General features: G+C 33.6%; 1 protein-coding gene across 1 annotated transcript in view; it reads right to left on the bottom strand.

Moving 5' to 3' along the window:
- Positions 1–716: 716 nt before the first annotated feature.
- Positions 717–20490, bottom strand: part of LOC113398115 (cGMP-specific 3',5'-cyclic phosphodiesterase-like) — a 122868-nt gene continuing 103094 nt past the window's right edge. The window contains exons 5-21 of the mRNA XM_026636704.2: positions 18071–18188; positions 10987–11113; positions 10260–10378; positions 9505–9770; positions 8970–9146; positions 7780–7956; positions 6608–6733; positions 6154–6271; positions 5985–6076; positions 5393–5716; positions 4759–4912; positions 4207–4366; positions 2817–3037; positions 2207–2384; positions 1612–1731; positions 1029–1064; positions 717–928 (exon numbers count right to left, since the gene is read on the bottom strand). Coding sequence (XP_026492489.2) covers positions 1046–1064; positions 1612–1731; positions 2207–2384; positions 2817–3037; positions 4207–4366; positions 4759–4912; positions 5393–5716; positions 5985–6076; positions 6154–6271; positions 6608–6733; positions 7780–7956; positions 8970–9146; positions 9505–9770; positions 10260–10378; positions 10987–11113; positions 18071–18188 — 2496 coding nt within the window. The 3' untranslated portion in view covers positions 717–928; positions 1029–1045. The remainder of the gene's footprint in view (positions 929–1028; positions 1065–1611; positions 1732–2206; positions 2385–2816; positions 3038–4206; positions 4367–4758; positions 4913–5392; positions 5717–5984; positions 6077–6153; positions 6272–6607; positions 6734–7779; positions 7957–8969; positions 9147–9504; positions 9771–10259; positions 10379–10986; positions 11114–18070; positions 18189–20490) is intronic.

The following is a 20490-nucleotide window of genomic DNA, read 5'->3' as shown; positions in this document are numbered from 1 at the left end:
AATTTGAAATATTATGAATATTTTATAGTGCTGCCATTTAATACACTTTTAAGGAAGTTCTATCGTTACTTTATTTTTCTTAAATATTCATAATATTTTCTTCAATATAATATGTCAATTCTGAACTTATTCTGAATTCAAAACTTCTTCACTCGTCATTTTTAGCTGTTTTAATAAAAAATCTCTTAACGGCCACATATATACACAGAGTAAAATAGAATTATCGGTGAAGTAACACTAGATCACAGTCTATTAAATACATAAACATTTATCTAAGAGTTGTTTTACATGAAACATTATTAACGTCAAAACGACGAATTACTTTAAGAAACTGATAGAATTACCAATTTCTTCTAAAAATGTCTGACTGAGCAAAATCATTTAAAAATATTTTATTGCATAAGATATTTATTGTAATAATGACAAATTAAAAAAAAAAAACATCAATTCATTTACAGAAATGAAACATTTTTGCGTCAGAAACCACTTCAAACAAGATTCACTTCAAATCTCTTTACCAGAGTGTATTTTACCTACATATTGCTTTATTTTTGACCATGCAAGAATTCTAATTTCGCACAACCGAAAACATCGTATAAAGTTCCTACTTATTATACACTGTTCAAGGACTCTTTTCGAAATCCATTTTACACAAAGCTCGATTGTTTTATTATATTCAATTAAATATACAACTAACATTTCGTTTGATGAAAAACCTCGACAATTCCCGTAAAATAAATAATTTTCCTCAATCAGACATCAGTTTCTACGTTTCACTACAGATGTAGGTTTATTCTAATAGTGTCTAATAAAACCGGAATAAACATCACTATACGAACAAATTCATTTAATGTGTCTCGTTTTGGGTTAGTCGATTGATTTGGACGGTTTCACTTTGTCCTTTTTCTCCGTACTGCTTTGGCTGCTCCTACAGATAATTAAATATATGTTTATAATAACATTATATAATTAAATTTTAATCGTGACAAAATATTAATTTATAATCTTTATAATTTATATTTGCTTACCAATTGAAACTTAACCGTCACAACATATGGCATAACCTGAAAATAATTAAATTAGTTATAGGAAAATTTTTAGTAAAATTTGTTTTACTCGATTATATATAAGTCGTCGTTACTTAAAAGTTACCCTTCCCCCTTTCCGTCTTAAAATTGAAATTTACAAAAATCCTTTCGTGATCCACTTCCTTCCGACAATTATCATCAGTTATGATATTGCATGATTGTATTTAATAAATAATTTTGTACCCTTTTTCATATTTTGTCATACAAAAATACCTACATAAGAAACTTGTGTTTTATGATTTTGATTATATCTAAAATTCTTATTTCAATTACAAAGCACTTTTTTCCGACGATGTAATTGCTTTTGACCCTATTGACATCAATGACTACACCGAGAGGCCAATATTAGACTTTATTTTGATCGTGAAGGTTTCTTCTAAGTTTTTTATCTTTTATTCCCTTGTTGGAATAGACGGAAGGTACAGTTTCAAATCGCTATTATGATAATAAATCAAAGCTATTTGCCATAACATCTCTAGTATTGTAGTGTTTTCTTATATCAAATAGGATCAAGGTTCCTTACCGTCCCTTGTGCTTAGACGCCTTGCTGGTCTGCGAGACTACCTCCGTCACGTGGTTCTCTTCCGTCGGTCTCACTATCCGCTCTCTCTCTTCTCGTGAGCTTGGCGCCGCGTAGAGGGATCTGAAGGAAACTTTTGGTTCACTCTGATTATATGACTGTCGAATGAATGAAAATGTGATCTTAATGAAACATTAATTGCTATTGACTTTTATGGGTTTTTATTTTTATGACTTTATTATTAATATATTTGATTATGTTTATGTTATTTGGTCGACTATCATGATAATGCAATCATACATAGACTATATGCATAGAAACGACTGGTTTATATCAATTAATGGAAATTTATATGCAATGAATGTTAAATGAATAAACAAAACTTATCTCACGTTGGAGAAATATTTTTCATATTATATTTATTGTTAGCACATGATCATTACTTCTATTTAAAAAAAAAAAAACTGTTTTTTACTTTATCTATTATTTCTTCCGGGATTTTGCCTTACTTGTAGTATAGTATATTATGAAACGACAATAATTATTTGTAATACAAAAACAAATCTAGCATAACGTCTAACATGGGAACATAATTTACCTAGTTAGTTTACTCCGAGCTGGTCGAGTTGAGAAATTGCTAGGTTTCCCTCTCCTCAGGGAGTGGAAGGAGGTCTTTATCGGCTTCACAAGCGCCATGCTGGTAGAATCTGACACCGGTCGTGCACAGTTAAGTGTTGTCACTGTCAGCTCTACATCTTTGATTGCTTCGTTTGATGCTGTAAAAGAAAAATTGAGATAAACATAAATATCTTCATCCGCTTAATCTTGTCCTATTCATTTTGGGTTGGTGGTGTTTCATAACGTTACAAGAAAAATAGTTCAACAGACTTATAAGTCAACCCTTCCTCAAATTGTTTACACAGATACTTTTGGTAGATTTGTTTAATAAAAAATCCCGTAGTCGGTTCTTTCGACTCCAATGGGTTGAGATGCAACGTTTATTTTCTTCTGTACCTGAATAGGTTAGTTATAAGTTTAATTCGATTTAAAATATTAACATATCCGATCATAAATTCGTGTCCTATAAAAGGCAACTCTGTATCTAACACAAAAAATGGATTGTCAAACGGGGGTTCAGCCCAATATAGGCTAACTTCAGGCTTAATAATATAAACATAGATTTTATATTAAAATATGCATAGTCAAACCTGTAAACTCTTCAATTGGTTTGTCGATCGTATCGTGGTCAATCCACGTCAGTCCCATTTCCACCTTCTCAGCCAGGTCCTGCCAGCGTTGTCTATTCTCCATAGTGCCCGTATACAATGGCTGTATCCACGGGAATGTATCCGAGAGAACTTTGTATAATGGTAGGCAGATCATGTCGATGAAACCCACTTGCATCTGAGGTAATTCGTCTTTCTTCTCTCTACAATACGAACGATTTAATTTAATAAGATTTTAAATTAACATGGTTATTTTTATTACTAACAGTATCTAAAACGGGATATTTACCATGTTTTTTATTTTTATTTGGTGGAGCTCGATATTTCAACATTATCTACGAATGTCTTGTTCACGAGTTCACGAGTTCTCGTGGTAAAAACATGGTAAATATCCCGTTTTAGATACTGTTAGTGATTTAATTTAAGTACTTCATTATTTATTTACGAGCAGTGACCTGCACCCGAGGAATAGACGGTGTACCGGCTCTAAGAATGACAGGACCAAAGTTCAGCCTAATCGAGACATACAATAGTGAATCATTTCAAGAATTTACTTAATACGAACTGTATAGCTGATTTAAGCATGTATTGCCTGGATATGTGTACTAGTTGTTAATAAGTTGCGAATAGAAAATGTGCGACGAGAATGTTAAATCTTTGGATATATAACTGTAAAAATAAATCCCCTTTATGTCACTGAACGTGTCGACGAAGGTTATATTTTATAATTAAACGCAATTATTAAGCTGACAAGGACTATATTTCTTCAAATACAATTCGGTAACTTTTTAAAATGTCGCTTCCCGCGCTTGGTAACCAACCGCCATCTTATTTTGATGCCCCGCCCCACCGAGCGGCCACCAGTGTGCCCAGTTGATAAATAAAAACATTCACCCGGTAAAGCTGCTTTCAATTTAGGATAATTATTAAAATAAACCTTACATAACAAATACATGATACACTCATTAAGAATTCGACAAACAATTACAAGGATTGGTTATTTCCTCTTGTAAAGGTTTCAGTTGATTTAATAGAAATTAGACACGAGTGGCTGTGCAGGTATAGTTTTAGAAACAATGTCGGACAATCGCACTTTTCGCGGTGAATTCTAAGCTAGTCACACACACTGCTTGCCTACCAACTCCTCGACGATAACTTCAAGAGCCATTTTACATAATATAAGCGCATATTCTAAGGTAGCACATGGACGTATCTTAGTAGATAATATTTGTGTTAATTATTTAAACAAATATATTGTTAGATACTCTATACCATCGAGCTCAGTGTTATGATATTGGAGGTCTATGCGCAAAAGACGATGATGGTGATGTATATCATAATTCAATGATAAAATTGTGTATGGATATCATACCTGTCCATCATTGCAATGGGTTGCTGATTGAGTTGCAGCTTCTCCAAGTCCCCCTGATCGAAGAACTCGTCAGCTACTAATTTTGCGACTTTGTGTTGTACCTCCCAAGGTTTGGCTATTGCTGATACATCACAGGCCGTCATCATCATACCACATAATACTAGAAATCAAACGAAATGTATTACTTCCAAATAAAGATATGTATATTTGTATATAAGATTTGTACACAATTCAATTGGTTTTTTTTTCTTAGTCTTTGATAAAGCCGTATCATCAGTGAACGTGTATCACTGTATGAACGAAGTGTAATATTTAATGTGAGTCCAATGGTATTTAAAAACTTTTTTGGGGGGAGACGAGATAATCAGAACACTGATCGCACCAAGGCGCTTGTGTGCCTAATCATACAGCTGATATTTCAATACTGAGAACGAAATAGACAACATACAAATATTGGCAACCGTTGGCTAAGGTCCACGTCTTACTACCACTGGGTAATATTTCGCGAGAAGAAAAAAGTCTTCCAATGCAATAAAATTATACGTAACTTACACTCTTTCTTTTCTTGACTTTGCCAGTCGAATTCACCGTTTTCAACTAATTCTAGGAACTTTGATTTCTTCTTGAAGTACATTGCTAGGTCCGTTGATAAAATTGCTGTCTCCACAACCCTCATTACGTCTTTATAATCACAAGGTGATAATGCCTAAAAATAGATGTCATTCGTTAAGTTTATTCGGACTTATATATAATATTGACATTATAAAGGTTGCTTAACAAATGTTTGGTTGAACAATGATTCATGTCTCCCTGTAATTGTTGATTTGACATTCAGATGCAAAAGACGCAACAGTGTTTAACTTAGCACTCTAAGCAACGACTGTAAGTTAAGCCGTAGATAATTAAACCATACTTAAGCTCATTTAATTGGTACAAGAAAAGGCTGTACAATTGATGACAAATAAATCTTTTTCGCAAATGTTATTGTCTAATCTGGCAATCATTGGTAATATTTGTTCAAAACGAGGACCAGTTGTAGACGTTAGCTTTAAATTTGAACTTAAGTGGAATTGTTTTTAAAAATATTATTACCGTATTTGGTATCAAAAATTAAAGAATTGTAATTTGGCAGAATAATGAAAACCACAAAATTATTTCACACACTAAAATAGTTTAGGCAACTTACTTGAAAAATATTATTGCTTTCACTGTTCAAAATCATAACACATTGATCGAAGTGATGGTGTTCCATCGTTGATGTTGAATATAAAATCGCTAGAGGGCTCTCGGTCTTGGTTTGAAAGGCGTTATTAGTTCCTCTATGGTCTAAATCATGGCATAGACAAGCGACTAACAGGCCAAGGATTTCAAGGTCGGACATGAAGCGTTCCATTTTACCGGTCTTGAGCATCGCGAACATTGTCTGCGCTACGTTGAGAGCGTGTCGCCAGTTGTGATATTTTACCGGACGATAATTCTTTTTAACGCTCAGTATCCATCGGCATAAAACCTGGGACAAAATATTGATCATTCTATACTTTTGAAGATTCCAAACTTAATTCGATAAATGCATTTCGTTTTATTATGATTATTATTTATTACTTTTAGATGGTTCGGCTCATGCATTTATTCTAAGTCATTTTCCACGCGACATTTTTTCCGCAAAATAAAATGTGAATTATTTTAATTCGTACGAGTATTTCTTATTTATACGCAATCGTGGAACAGGAAAATACTTCAAACGAACCCAAGTTTATTAATGATACACGTATACTCACATCATAAGGAATATGGAACTTCTCAACTAGATTGCACTGTAGAAACATGCGCAACGTCGCCCTACATGTATCTTCGTCAGATAAATCGAAATCTAAAAACATATGATATTAGTAGATTAGTTTAACAATTTTGAATAAAATAATATTGAATTCATTTAGTATTAATTACCATGGAATTTATAACTGTAAAGATTGTAGATCTCAGCTGAAGGTATGACTTCTTGACAAAGCTTGTGGGTGTCCTCCGCTGAGGCTGTTGCGTGGTACGATAAACATTCCAATGCTACCTTTAAAGAAGAAATAAGAAAATATTAATAATCGGAATAATTATTAAAATGTATAGACTAGAACTCATAGAGCCTGCTTGATAGTTTTGTCGAGCAGCTGGAAATGTCTAGTATCTGGCATGTATCCATAACACAAGTGCTTTAGCTACTTACATTGGGATCAGAGTAATGTATGAGATGTTGTCCAATATTTATTTATTTATTATTTATTTATGTATACGAACCGTATAATGTTATATTAATAGCATTGGAACAAGGAACGAATACAAACTTGTTACTCCTGTTACAGTATATGGAATAAATACCAAAATAATTAAGTTTGATTTATAGCCTTACCTTTTGTTTTGCCATTAATTTACAAGCGTTTTCATACATCTGTGTATTGTGAATACCGAGACCACAGAATATGGCAAACGCTTCGAATATTGATATATCGCCATCCGTGAACTGAGATCCGTTTTCCTGAAAATATTCAAAACATCTTAAATTAAATGGGGATCGTCGAACATTCTACCCACTCATTAAAGACTTGTTTTACTTTATGGACTTTATGCTTAAGATTAATAGCGGCATTTCACTTTAATTTCGTTCTTTAAATTTTACAAAATGTCCCACCACGAAGTTAGGAATAAGTGTGAGTAGGTAGGCGGACCGGCAAATGGGTCAGAAATATTAACCATCCATTACTTCGACAATGCGCCACCTACCTTAGGGACTAAGATGTTATGTTCCTTGTACCTGTAGTTACACTGGATCACTTACCCTTCAAACCAGAACACAACAATACCAGTAATGGTGCTTGGCGGCAGAATATCTGATAAGTAGGTGGAACCTACTCAGACAGATTTGCACAAAGCCCAATTCGAAACTCGAATTACCACCAATCAAAATTAAATCACAATCACCAAGTCGAAAGTGTTTGGGTAAGTACCATGTACTCATAAGAAATTAAAAATATTTGATATCAAGGTTGGCGATTTGGCATTATAAAGGATGATTCTTTTCTATTTACTCATAAAGGGTACAGGGCAACAATTGATTTTGATCTTCATTTGTTCGATTGCATTGACCAGCTCCTTTTTATGATATCGGTTGGCAGACGGGCACCAAGTAAATTGTGTTTATTGTCTTATGAGTACAAACATTTCGATAAATTTTGAGTTATTAGCGGGTTTGATAGAAAGGTCAAGGTCAAACAAAGCTATACAGCTACTTGAACATTCTAAGCCTATTGAAGGACCACTTTAAGGAATATTACCATATTATATATATTGTGTTTTAAAGCCAATATTTATGCTTAAAATACTTAATATCAGCTGGTCGTATTTTTCATATTTGTATAGAATACAATAATATAATTCAACGAGGCATTTTCTATTTTATAAATATAATATTTAACTTACATATATTAATATATTGTGATCTTAAATTTTAGTGCCTTTTTAACAAAAACACCTCACATCCTTCTCGTCACAATATAGAAAGAGGGAGTCAGAAGATGACCTTACCTTGTTAATCAATTGTGCTACACCAATAACGTCCTTATTAGCGTTGACAATGGGCATACAAAGCATTGTTCTTACATTAATAGCGTCATCCGAGACAATATCAACTACAATCATGCCATTTTCTTTACGCCATTCGTCTACATCAGAAATGTTAAGCGATTTGTTTGATCTGGCCACCTGAAAAAAAAACAATACTCTAAACAATTCTAATCAATAATAATACTAGTGTTATTGCAATATTTTTACTCCTTATTTATATTCATACAAGCGGCTTTACCCGCGAGAAATATATGTATATAAAATTTTACCTATTGCACGCAAACCGGGTCCCTCATTTTATCCTTTCTGGGTATTATTTCTCAAACTATCTTTATACCAAATTTCATCTAAATCGGTTCAGCCGCTTAAGCGGGAATATGTAATGGACAGAGTTACTTTCGCATTTATAATATTGGTATAACAGACTGTTCGAGATTCCTTAAATCAATAAGACCGTCTTTGGACATTCTGACTCCAATAAGTTACAAGAATTCAGGGGTACAATAAATGAATTCTAATATGAGTTTATTATACCGGTATCACTCACATAATCAGTTTTGGGAAGACTACTTAACTATACGTACTAATAATATTTAGATTGGTATATTAGAGCTTACTAAATGTACTTATTTATGTATTTTCTCTGAAGGAATCTATTGGAAATACATTAACGTTCATATGGATTCCGGATTAGGAGAAAATGCGGGTTGTATGAGATTGTTTATTGTTAGTGTAAGATGTCATTTATTAAAAAAATATTCGGATATATGTTTTAAAATGAAAGAATTGAAACCATCTGTGTCGAACTCAATTTTGGAATAAGTGACAACATTATCAATATAAAATTGGAACTTTGAGAACCTATGTCTGTATAACATGATATATTTTGTAATCGTACCGAAAATATCGCAGTGATTACGTCACATACAGCGTATCAGTTTCGTTTAATTTGTCCCCGGTGTAATTTATATACTGATATATAATTGGTATTGAGTTTATCACCGGTACTGAAACGGCGTACAACATTGCGTACGGATTTGACGGTTGACGGTTTGAATTTGCTTGTAAAATTTTAATCAGTTGATTCAATTGTGAATGTGTGCTACTCTATCTATGTGTGTGTACTAATTAGCAAAACAGTTGACACTTACCGCGAGAGCAATACAAGCGAGCGTAGATTTGATGTCATGTCGTGGGGTTAGAGTAGTTCTGGAATGTTTAGCTCCTAGTTCGAACAGCGTGTGAAACCTCGTAGGCGCTGGAGGCGGTAACGCAGGAGCACCGCTCGGTCTACCTCCCGGTCTTTGTACTATACGTTCTAAATGACTCTGGAACAAAAAGTAATTTATTATTACCTATATTGTATATACATAAACAGAGCTTCGTTATTACAAAGTTTACACATGGATAAGTGTGGCCGGGTATCTGCCTCAGGTCGATGGGTTTAGATTTGGGCATGTTGGAGTTTCAGAATTTTGACGTCTTTATTCGCTTTGCGATGAAGAAGGCGCAAACAATTGCAACTTTCAGACTCAAAGCTGCTATTGAAAATTTTTCGACGAAACCCAATAACTTTTTACAAGTTCGACCCGAGATTGAACCCAGAGCTCGGGATCTGTTGTATTATGCTGGTCACAAATCAGTTAACTTAAGTTACTTGTAACATTACTTTAAGTATTATCTTACCGATTCACAATGGTCCGTATCAAGTATAAAAACAGCACAACGTTCACACTTCAGCAGCTCCCTCGCTTCAGTCATAATCTTTGTGACAAGACATTCGAGGTTACTCTGTTCCTCAAATATACTTCTTGCTAATGCTAGAAGTATTTGATTTCGCTTGTATTCCAACACAGACGATTCGAATAGTTGGGCATTTTGAATGCCAATACCGCAGAATGTTAAATAACGTCGGAATACTTCGACATCTCGAGCAGAAAATTCTTTTGATCCTGATAAAACATTAGTAAAATTAATAAAGTTGAGATTAAGCTGGTTTGAATGAAATCAGTATTAAAAATGAAGGCGTATTTAAAATATGATATTTTATAAATGATAAAAAGAGCGGACTAATTGTTCATTGCTTTTAAGAGCAGGGCATATAATAAATTAATTGTATTTGAATTACGTCATATCCATGTAAAAAAATTGCTGGAAAGAAGTAACATGGTCAATGATGATTCAAAAGTGCTTTTAAGAAATGACTAATTATATACTATAATTTGATAAAATTATAGAGCTACGTTATAGTGAGTTAGATCTTAACTCAAAAACAAAAACTGTTTTCAGCTGAATCGCACTACATTTCGACCAGATTTTTTTTAATTGATTTCATTTCATTGCACGCTTTTTTATACATATCGAATGTTCTAAAACAATCGTTAGTATATTTGACAGGTTAGTAATAACATAGTATTTATTAATATAAACATTTTGAGTACCGTCAGTTTTGTTGATGATCTGTGCGACACCGACAACATCACCCTCGCAGTTGCAAATCGGCATGCAAAGTATTAATTCCGTTTTGTAACCAGTACGTGCGTCTATTTCACTGTTGAACCTACAAATGGAAATACTGTTAACGCTTCCTAGTCTATTAGTTGTAATCTACTTTGGCGAAATATGCTGTCTATGCCAAACTTATAATAGAGAAGTCAAGGAGGAATTTCATCGTATTCCAATTCTGAAGTTTATTATGTGAAAATTCTATTGACGCGCCTTGGGGGCTTCCCCGCATACGTAAGACCGTTTGACGTCTCGTATGCCGTGAAGGTAAACGGCATGGCGTATCCTTGTCATTGCTATCAACAATATTAGTTAACGTATCCACTTCGCTGAGCGTAAATTACATCTTTTAAGTGATGATATGCGTAGAATTATTATAATAAAAAGGTAATTATCAAAAACCTCATGATAAATCCTTACTAATATTATAAAGACGAAAGTTTTTATTTATGGATGTTTGTTACTCTTTCACGCAAAAACTACTGAATGGATTTTAATTAAACTTTAGAATAATATAACAGACAGACAGAATAACACATGGGCTATAATTTATAAGACCATCACCTAAAACGCGAGCAAAGCCGCAGGCGAAAACTAGTATGTAATAAATCATAATATAAAATAAAATATGTGAGTTCCTGTCACTTTTAAACACCTACATACCTTGGATCAGCGTACGCGTTTTTAATATTGATAGGGTGTTTCGTTTGTGCTGCTAAACCAGCGACACCAACTCCGAAGGGTATCCTGATCTCCTGAGTTCTTGCTATCCGCAGCGCGTCGTAAAGATCTGGTGAAGAAATTTATATAAATGTTTTTATTTTTTTTAAGAGCCGATATGGCCCAGTGGTTAGAACGCGTGCATCTTAACCGATGATTTCGGGTTCAAACCCAGGCAGGCACCACTGAATTTTCATGTGCTTAATTTGTGTTTATAATTCATCTCGTGCTCGGCGGTGAAGGAAAACATCGTGAGGAAACCTGCATGTGTCTAATTTCAACGAAATTCTGCCACATGTGTATTCCACCAACCCGCATTGGAGCAGCGTGGTGGAATATGCTCCATACATTCTCCTCAACGGGAGAGGAGGCCTTAGCCCAGCAGTGGGAAATTTACAGGCTGATTATGTTATGTTATGTTATGTTTCTATTTTTAATTTAAAATATGCAGACAGTGGCTAATGTGCTACCTGATGGTAAGTGGTTACCGCTTATAGACCTTGGCACTAAGAAATATTAACCATCCCATAAATCACTGATGCGCCATAATGTCATGTCCCTTGTGCCTATAGTTACACTGGTAAACGCCCCTACAAACCGGAATATATTTAACTATTGCTGCTTAACAGTAGCATCTGTGATAAGTGGGTGGTATCTACCCAAACGGACATGCATAAGTCCCACGACCAAGTAAAACAAAAAAAAACAATTGAATGTTATGTAAGGTTATTGAATAGAACGTATAGTGTTTGGTGTACAAATGAGTACCATTATTAATTGTATATGAGTTAACCTAGATTCTCTTTTGAATTGCAGTTCAGATAAAAAGAGAAACTAAAATACCATCAATTAATGCAATCTCGCTAAATGCACTCGTACATAGTTTTTATTTGAAAGACTTGAGCGAAAACTTTCCTTTAGTGTCGGAAAAACGAAAAAAAGTGCATTCCGTCTTCAGTAACGCATCTTTTAGAATTTATTTTCAACTGTAGCTCATTTCACAAGTTCTACTTAACCCAGTTTAAACGGAACTTTATAATACGTCTGCATGTGTGCGTACTGTATCTATGCGGAATTATATGTACATTTAAAGTTTAAACGTTCATAAAGCCTTCATAGTCGTTAAATGCCCATTTATTTAAATGGTACAGTTCAGTTCTTTTTTGTGATGTAATAAATTTTAAATAGCAAATAAAAAGGAGAAGAGACGCATTCAATACACACACGTATAAGACAACACACACACAATCACACGCATTCAATATTTTATTTAAATAAATCAATCTATCCAAAACTAGACGACATCATCAGTAACACGAATGAAACAGTTGCTACTTCTCGGAATTAGACCTGCTATTAAAACTCACGTCTTTAATTCAACTGCGCAGTTTTAAGTCTATAATGAACGCGATTCTTAATATCTCAAAGCAAAAAAACCTGATTGTAACTCAACGCATGAAAAAATTATATATATTATATGTATTCACAAAAGTCACTATAAATATTAATTTCCAGCGAAAATATAATATTCACACACATACAATTTTTTCATTATTATACACCTGGATTGTTTTTTTCATTGGTCGTCCTCGCTCAGTGACCTAACTGGTATTATTATAAGGACAATTATAAACCTAATAACTTTTTAGATGAAAATACATTTTTGGACTTAAACTCCATTGTTTAACAAAATAAATAAAGTGTGTATAAAATTGAAAGACCCGCTGAGTTTCTTTTAATGGTTGTTCTCATACATACATTACATTAACAGCCTGTAAATTTCCCACAACTGGGCTAAGGCCTCCTCTCCCTTTGAGGATGTTTGGCGCATATTCCACCACGCTGCTCCAATGCGGGTTGGTGGAATACACATGTGGCAGAATTTCGTTCAAATTAGATACATGCAGGTTTCCTTCACCGCCGAGCACGAGATGAATTATAAACACAAATTAAGCACATGAAAATTCAGTGGTGCTTGCCTGGGTTTGAACCCGAAATCATCGGTTAAGATGCAAGCGTTCTAACCACTGGGCCATCTCGGCTCACATTCTTACCAAATCAGAAATTGATTTCTCAGAATCAAAAACCAAGCGATAATAAAATATATACTTTGATTTTGGAAGGCCGCATACCTCGTACCCAGTTATAGCACTGGATATAATAAAAATCGGCAGAAAAACTCTCGCATCAGGATCGATTTCAATTTGAACAGTATTTAGATTGCGAGTGTTTGGCAATTGGCTTACAGATAACAAAACAACACGACAAAGCCAGTCCTTTTGTATTTTTTTCATTTGTTTTGTTCAAGTCAGGAATGGTTCTAATTTAGTAAATACTCTCAAATTACAATTTCAAAAGGGCAATAAAGACACGGTTCGGATCTTTTGTTACTGTAAAAAGCTTTTAAGATAATAACTCGAACAATATTTTAAGATTAGGGAAGCTAATAAAAGAAGTTTTGTAGCAAATTCTAATTCGAAGTAAAATATAAATCAAGTTTATCGTTGTTTCATTCTGTATTTCATTCTACCGGATTATATTTTGTACTGCGTCACCGGGGACGAGGTTTCGAGAGACTGTTTTTTTTTTTTATTTTTAAATTAAAATTATAATAAAAACGGACTGAAAGTTTTTTAATCGTCGCTCCGGGATTGAAATGGCAAAAACGTTGATTTCTGTTACTTTTCTTTATCTGTGAAATGTATAAAGTTGGATAAATTTTAATATGATGTATAACGATGTTTTAAAAGGTTTATTTATAAGTTTCGAAATAATTTACGTTTGATAAACATTTGACTAGAATTATTCATGCTTAAAATCATTTTAGCAGTAAAATATGCTCTTAGTTAAGTTCAACTAGTAAATATATTTTTTTGTATATTTTTATTAAATGTATACAAATACAAATGTATACAAAACTAAGGTACATAATTTCTTTTTGATCGCTCACTATTCTTGCTATAAGCTATTTCAGATGTATTTTTTAAGTAATAATGAATAAACATTGTAGGTTAATATTATATATAGAGGCGAAGATGTTTTGTTTATTTGTTACACTTTGAAACCATAACCACTAAGCGGGTAATCATGAAATTTTGCATATTCCATTTTGCATTTCAATAAAAGGGGTACCTGATCTCCCCCCACCCTTTTCACACGCAAGTAAAGCCGTGAGCGGAAGCTATTTAAGTATGTAAATGGATGATGTATTGTAAGTGGATGAAACAGCGCACATCCTTCGTCAGATAAGTAGATATTATTCTTCAAGTGTAGAATACTACTAGTTTGCCTGAATTAAGTCTCTAAGATTATGGGGCTTTGTATGGTAATCAACATTAAAATGTTATGATTTTTATCGTTTAAATATCTCAACGCGTTGTTTGTTATTGTTATAAACCACAAATTTCTGTCTTCGATGATTTAATATTCATCCCTCACGCGAATTAAGATATATGTTATGCCCGTGCCTTTATAGGAATACACAACTAAGTGAATTATTATTTCTCTTTGAGCAAGATGTACGAGAAAATTGGATTACAGTGTCACTGGAAGATTTATTTATTTACAAGCACAGATTATAAAAAGGGTATGAAAATTCTGCAATTCTCAAAATGTGTGTAGTAATTAACAATATATTTATACCGTAGATTATTTATACACCTAAATAAAGTGTCGCACTATAAAACTACTTAAAATAACGAGTCAACTATATTATCTTAGTGTGCGTGACACTGTTAAGTGTTACACTACTATACTAGTGTGCGTGTACTTAGTAGCTAAAATTTGACCATTTTTTTTTTCGACGCGTTTTCAATTTTGACATTCTCTAGATGTATAAATATTCGAATGTTATTACGTTAATAATTAACTAGTGGGTATCCCACGAAACTTCACGTTTATTCAAAAGATTTTTTTAGGAATCAAAACGAAACCTGTGACAGGTTTTGTTTTGATTTCATTTCATTGTAAACTGCAAGTCACTCATCTACATTTGGCGCCAAAATTATGAGACCTCTTTTAAATGAAATTTTTAATATCAAATAGTATACTATGTTCAGTTAGAATTGGAGTTTACTTTAATTTTGTTTACGTTTTTCGTCTTTTTTTCTTATACAGCCGTAGTACCGCTCTCTAAACGGCCAGTAACTTTTTTCCGGTCTCTATAATTAATTCTTTGTTAAATCGTAACAATTTAGTAAATTGCAATAAAAACTTCTTTAATTTTCTGCACATCTACGACGGGAACTCTTCACAATGAGACTATAACGGTAATATAAGATGATTAAAGACAGCACTTTTGACGTACGAAAAAGACATGTCACTTCGCACTACCTGGAATTGTTTTCGCCTTTGTTTTGTTGCCTCTCTATAATGTTCCGTGTGCTCTATCTGCCTTTTGTTTTATAACGTGAGTTTAAAAGCATTTATACAAAGAGGCCAACCGAAAGAGGTCAAACGGGAACTAGCAAAAATATAATAAAAACGCTAGTAATATATTAATTTAAATTGAATCGTATCCACGAACAATTGCAGCGATTACATAAATCATTATCAGATAATTTAATACAAAACATTTCTATAATAATCAATACACAAATAAGATACAACGAAATAACAACGTGGAGTTTTAAATTAAATCCGACTTTTATATATAAACCTTTGTAGATAAGTGTTGATTGGCTTCGTAACATCTAATTCATTATTCAGAAGTGTTTATTCATCTAGAATTATTAGAACGATTTTAGAGTTGTTAAATTTGAGAGTGTATTATCGTGGCTTAAGCACTTATGAAGGATTTTAAAAGCTATACAAAATTGATTATATTTAATCCTTAATTCGGAGATTTTATTGAAATAAAAATAGCCTAAGTGGACCAGTGGTTAGCGCCTTAATTTTAATCAAAGATTGCGAGTTCAATACCGGGCAACCACCATTGCACTTTCATGTGTTTAATTAGTTTTTATATCGTTTTTACATCTCATGATTGGTGTTGTAGGAAACGTTCGCGAGGAACATGTGGTGAATGAAAAACTGCCACATGTAAATTTGCCAACCCGCAATGGAGCAGTGTGGTTACTTTCTCATCTCTCTCAAAAGAAGAGGATGCCTAATTAGCCCAGCATTGGAATATCTACAGACTGTTACTTCATTGAAATTAGATATTATTATTTTTTGAGTTCACTGTCTTTAATTAATTTTTTCCTCAAATAATAATAATAAAAATTGTGTTAGTAGAACGGAAGAAATACACGACCACCGCCTTGAATAATAAAGCCATCTGAGTTTTTTCGGCGCTTTTATCAGGTCTGATAAAATGGTATTCGTTTCCTTGTGGTGGATCATCAACAATCAACATACCAAGATAATACTTCTTTTTTTATAGTTGTAGTGGAATAGGCGTTTGTCTTCCATCTCACCAGATGGAAAGTCTAGATGAAGACGAAGGTCGTACACGCCCATCCAAAAGAAACCTGTTCACTCTACTCTTAAAGGTTTCTATATTCTACTACGCCTAAATAATAACCCGATACGATTTTCTAAAATATAGTTAAATGTGTGTTAATTGTACGTAACGGCGATCGACCGAAAGGTATAGAAGTCGCTGTGCTGAGTGCAAAGTTAATACAAAACCATTACAAGAAAATATATACTTGCCAATTTTCATTATTACTCATTTCGCTTCAGCGGTGCTGCAATCTATTTAGCACCAACAGATGTACCAACATCCATTTTTATAGGTATATATAGATAAAGATTTGGACGTTGACTCTACTGTTAAAGTCACTCGACGAACAAAAGAAAATCGTATTACGTAAGTTTCATCCATTTTTTTTTAATAATGACTATAGGTTCTTTGTATTTTATTTTTTAATAGGCTTGTATTGTGTAATAAAATAAAACGGCAACGGAACGTTATAATGAAGTACTACCAATACACCAGCAATTAATATGCAATGATGTTTTAATGGCGCTATACAAGTGATGTATCAATTGTGGGAACGAAACACTAAAACATAACAAAGGGTTATGAAAAAACAATTAAACCATGTATGTCGCACGGAGGCCACACACTGAAGCCCCGACAGCGAAAACCAAACGTGCCACAGTACAACGAATATGTTTTCCCGATCTAATTAATATCGATTTCAACCACAGTGACGTTTTGACTGAAACCAGATACACAGGACACATAATTGTGCATAAGTGTTAGCACAAATACAGGTGAACTCTCAATATATCCTTATAACCATAATCCAATGCGACCGGAGAGCTCACATGGGTGACACTTCTAACTTCCACACTCCGGGTTCACTGAGTTTATTTCGGGATTTATATCCGGGACCCCGGGTTGCGGTTTTATATGCGAGTTATTAGACCATCAAGGCAGTTAACGAATATTTGGCTATAAATAAATATTCCGAAGAATTTGGATAATGTCCTACAGCGATCTACTAATCTGTCTTTGAATTACGGATTAAAAGCAAGACATTTCCCGGAATGTATTTTGAATATTAAAACGATATATCATTTGAATAAAAAAAGCTTTCGAAGATTTTCGGAAAAAACTAAGTAAATTAATTCCTGGAGAGCATATTAATGAGGCAAATGACAAGTGGGATGCCATTACACGAAGCGAAGAACTTGATAAATTTATATTTTTTTAACCGTCAAACAGCAATACTTTGAATTTGTCTTCCAATTTGAAGGGTGACTGAGCCAGTGTAGTTACATGCACAAGGGGCATATTATAACATCTTCTTTCCCCAAGGTCTCTGGCGCATCGGTTATGTATGGAATGGTTAATATTTGTCTATGAGCAGTAGTGAGCTCTAATCGTCTGATGGCCAATCTGCAAGACTGTCTAACTGTGTCTGTTTGTCAAAAGCATCTAATTAAATTTGTTATGAACTAAGCTTGAACCTCACGGAAGGACAGCTTTTTAAAAAAGCGGGTGTCAACTATTTCCATAATAATGTGTGCGTCAATACGCTTTGGAATACAATGACGTAACATTCTTGATACTTGCCTGTATCTCTTGTGACGTCGAATAGTTTTGCCTGCAGATATCTGTTTGGCGGTGTACCTTTAGCCAGGAACAAACTTCCTCGGTCAGCTGACGTGAGAAGGCAAACGTTAACAAGTATCTGTAACAATAAATAACTTCAGCATATTTCTTTTCTATTAAATTAATTTAATAAAGTTAGTTAATTTATTCGTTTTCCAAATAAATTTTCTCTCAAAGCAACTAAATTATGTAACGACGATAAATATCACGCAGTCGGGGAAAAGATTCGTCGCCTTCTGAGAAGATAGTTTATTAATATAAGCTGCTCCATTATAGAGTTCTTGAAATTTTCTTCAGTGAATCATAAATTCAATCAAAACTCCAATATTTAGTGTTATATGCTCGCCTGGAGTTGAACTCCAGATTTTTGTTTAAGAGCGACGTGTTCTATCCACTGAGCCATCGCTCATAAGTCAAACTGGAAGATATTTTACTTAGCATTGAGGTCGCCATTTATGTAATATATACTTTTTGTGTTACGTAATAAAGTACAAAAATATATAACTAATATTGCTTATTCAAGTCACGTAGTTTTGCTCTAGTCATAGTACTCGTGCTTCGTAGTGGTACACAACTTTCCCAGTAAATAAGATTATCATAAAAGTTAGTTCATTCTTTTAAGTTTCACAATAAATAGCATTAGTATGGTGTTGGAATATATTCAATTGCACACCTCGAACGCGAAACGGGGAAGTGGTCTATTTTCGCGCTAAAATGAAAATCGCGACTCATTCGGCTTTAATTATATGAAGCAGCAACTTTATATAGCAAATATAATTATGATATAAAAAATACTAATGGACTTCTAACTAGATTAGTTAAAAGTCTGACATATGTACTTATAGTTACAAGCTTTTTTTATGATGTAGGAAGACAGACGACAATAGGGTCGCCTCGTGATTAGTGGTTATCATCGCCCATAAATAAATTGTTGTAATAAATAAATATGCACGTTGAAAAGCTAGGAACAATTCCTTTGGAGTTTCATCACCCCTATGATATGGATTGTTGAATACACATGAAGTACAATTTCATTTTTACATTACATTAGCAGCCTGTAAATTTCCCACTGCTGGGCTAAGGCCTCCTCTCCCTTTGAGGAGAAGATTTGGAGCATATTCCACCACGCTGCTCCAATTCGGGTTGGTGGAATACACATGTGGCAGAATTTCTTTGTAATTAGACACATGCAGGTTTCCTCACGATGTTTTCCTTCACCGCCGAGCACGAGATGAATTATAAACACAAATTAAGCACATGAAAACAAAGGTTTGAACCCGAAATCATCGGTTCAGATGCACGCGCTCTAACAAAAAATCTTCATACAAGAAATTATTCATAAATAAAATTACATAAAACCTCAGTGATGATGATGCTGGGGATTGAACCCGTAATCTTGGGTAAAGATAGGCCTCCAGATAGTCATTTCCACCGAGACTACAGAAAACTAGATTAGATGAGATCGTCATTTTGATGATAAAGCTTTTTCTACAATAACAACAAATATTTTTTTGTGTTTATTAGATTATTTTATTTTACAAGAATAGAAGTCTACTTGACTAATATTAAACGATAAAAATATGCTCTATACATAGAGAACGGCTGTTATAAATAACAACATTGACTCAATGTGTAGTGTTTAAAATTTATCTAAATATAACTAATAATACAAAATTATATCTCCTTTTTTTAAAAAGCATTATTTCTCTTTATGAATAATTTCAGAGAATATATACTTGTACAAGTCAGTTCGTAATAAATAACATAATAGTCGCATGTTTGTTTGTTTAGATTTACGCTTAACTGGAGGAAAATAGGGGTGTGAGAAAAATAAACAGTGCTAGTATTTTTAATTCATATTTATAAATATATTTAAGCACTTAATGTTATCAATTCTTATATAAATTGCGTCAATTAATAAAAGTTTTATTATTATTTTATATTCACGTAACAAATTGACTTTTAAGAAAAAAGAAAAAAAAAACACTTCAGGCTAGACGTAGCTGTGTATGCTTCTCTTCTCTCTCTTTGATATTTATGATATCATCTCTGTTATCGGCTTCATTGGTACAGTGGGTTGCTATTAGGCGGAACCCGTGGGTCGTGAATATCAAAATTTATTGGGTTTCTGATAGGAAATTCTCAGTATCAATCTAAAGTTTGACAATTGTCAGTAGTTACACTCCCATTCCTCGAAAAGCACTTATAGCCCTGGGATTGTATTATATCCGAGCATTTCATATACCGTACCATCGGATCATGTGATTGAGAAAATAGTGAATATACTTGTGTTTGAACGCACACTTGTGTTCTTCAATATGCCCTACAAAATTTGTTAGTGGTACTCCCTGGCTGAAAGCGTTTAAAAGAAGATCATACAC

This window comes from Vanessa tameamea, chromosome 24, assembly GCF_037043105.1.
Source record: "Vanessa tameamea isolate UH-Manoa-2023 chromosome 24, ilVanTame1 primary haplotype, whole genome shotgun sequence".
Lineage (NCBI taxonomy): Eukaryota > Metazoa > Arthropoda > Insecta > Lepidoptera > Nymphalidae > Vanessa > Vanessa tameamea.
This window is presented reverse-complemented; position numbering and strand designations above follow the sequence as displayed.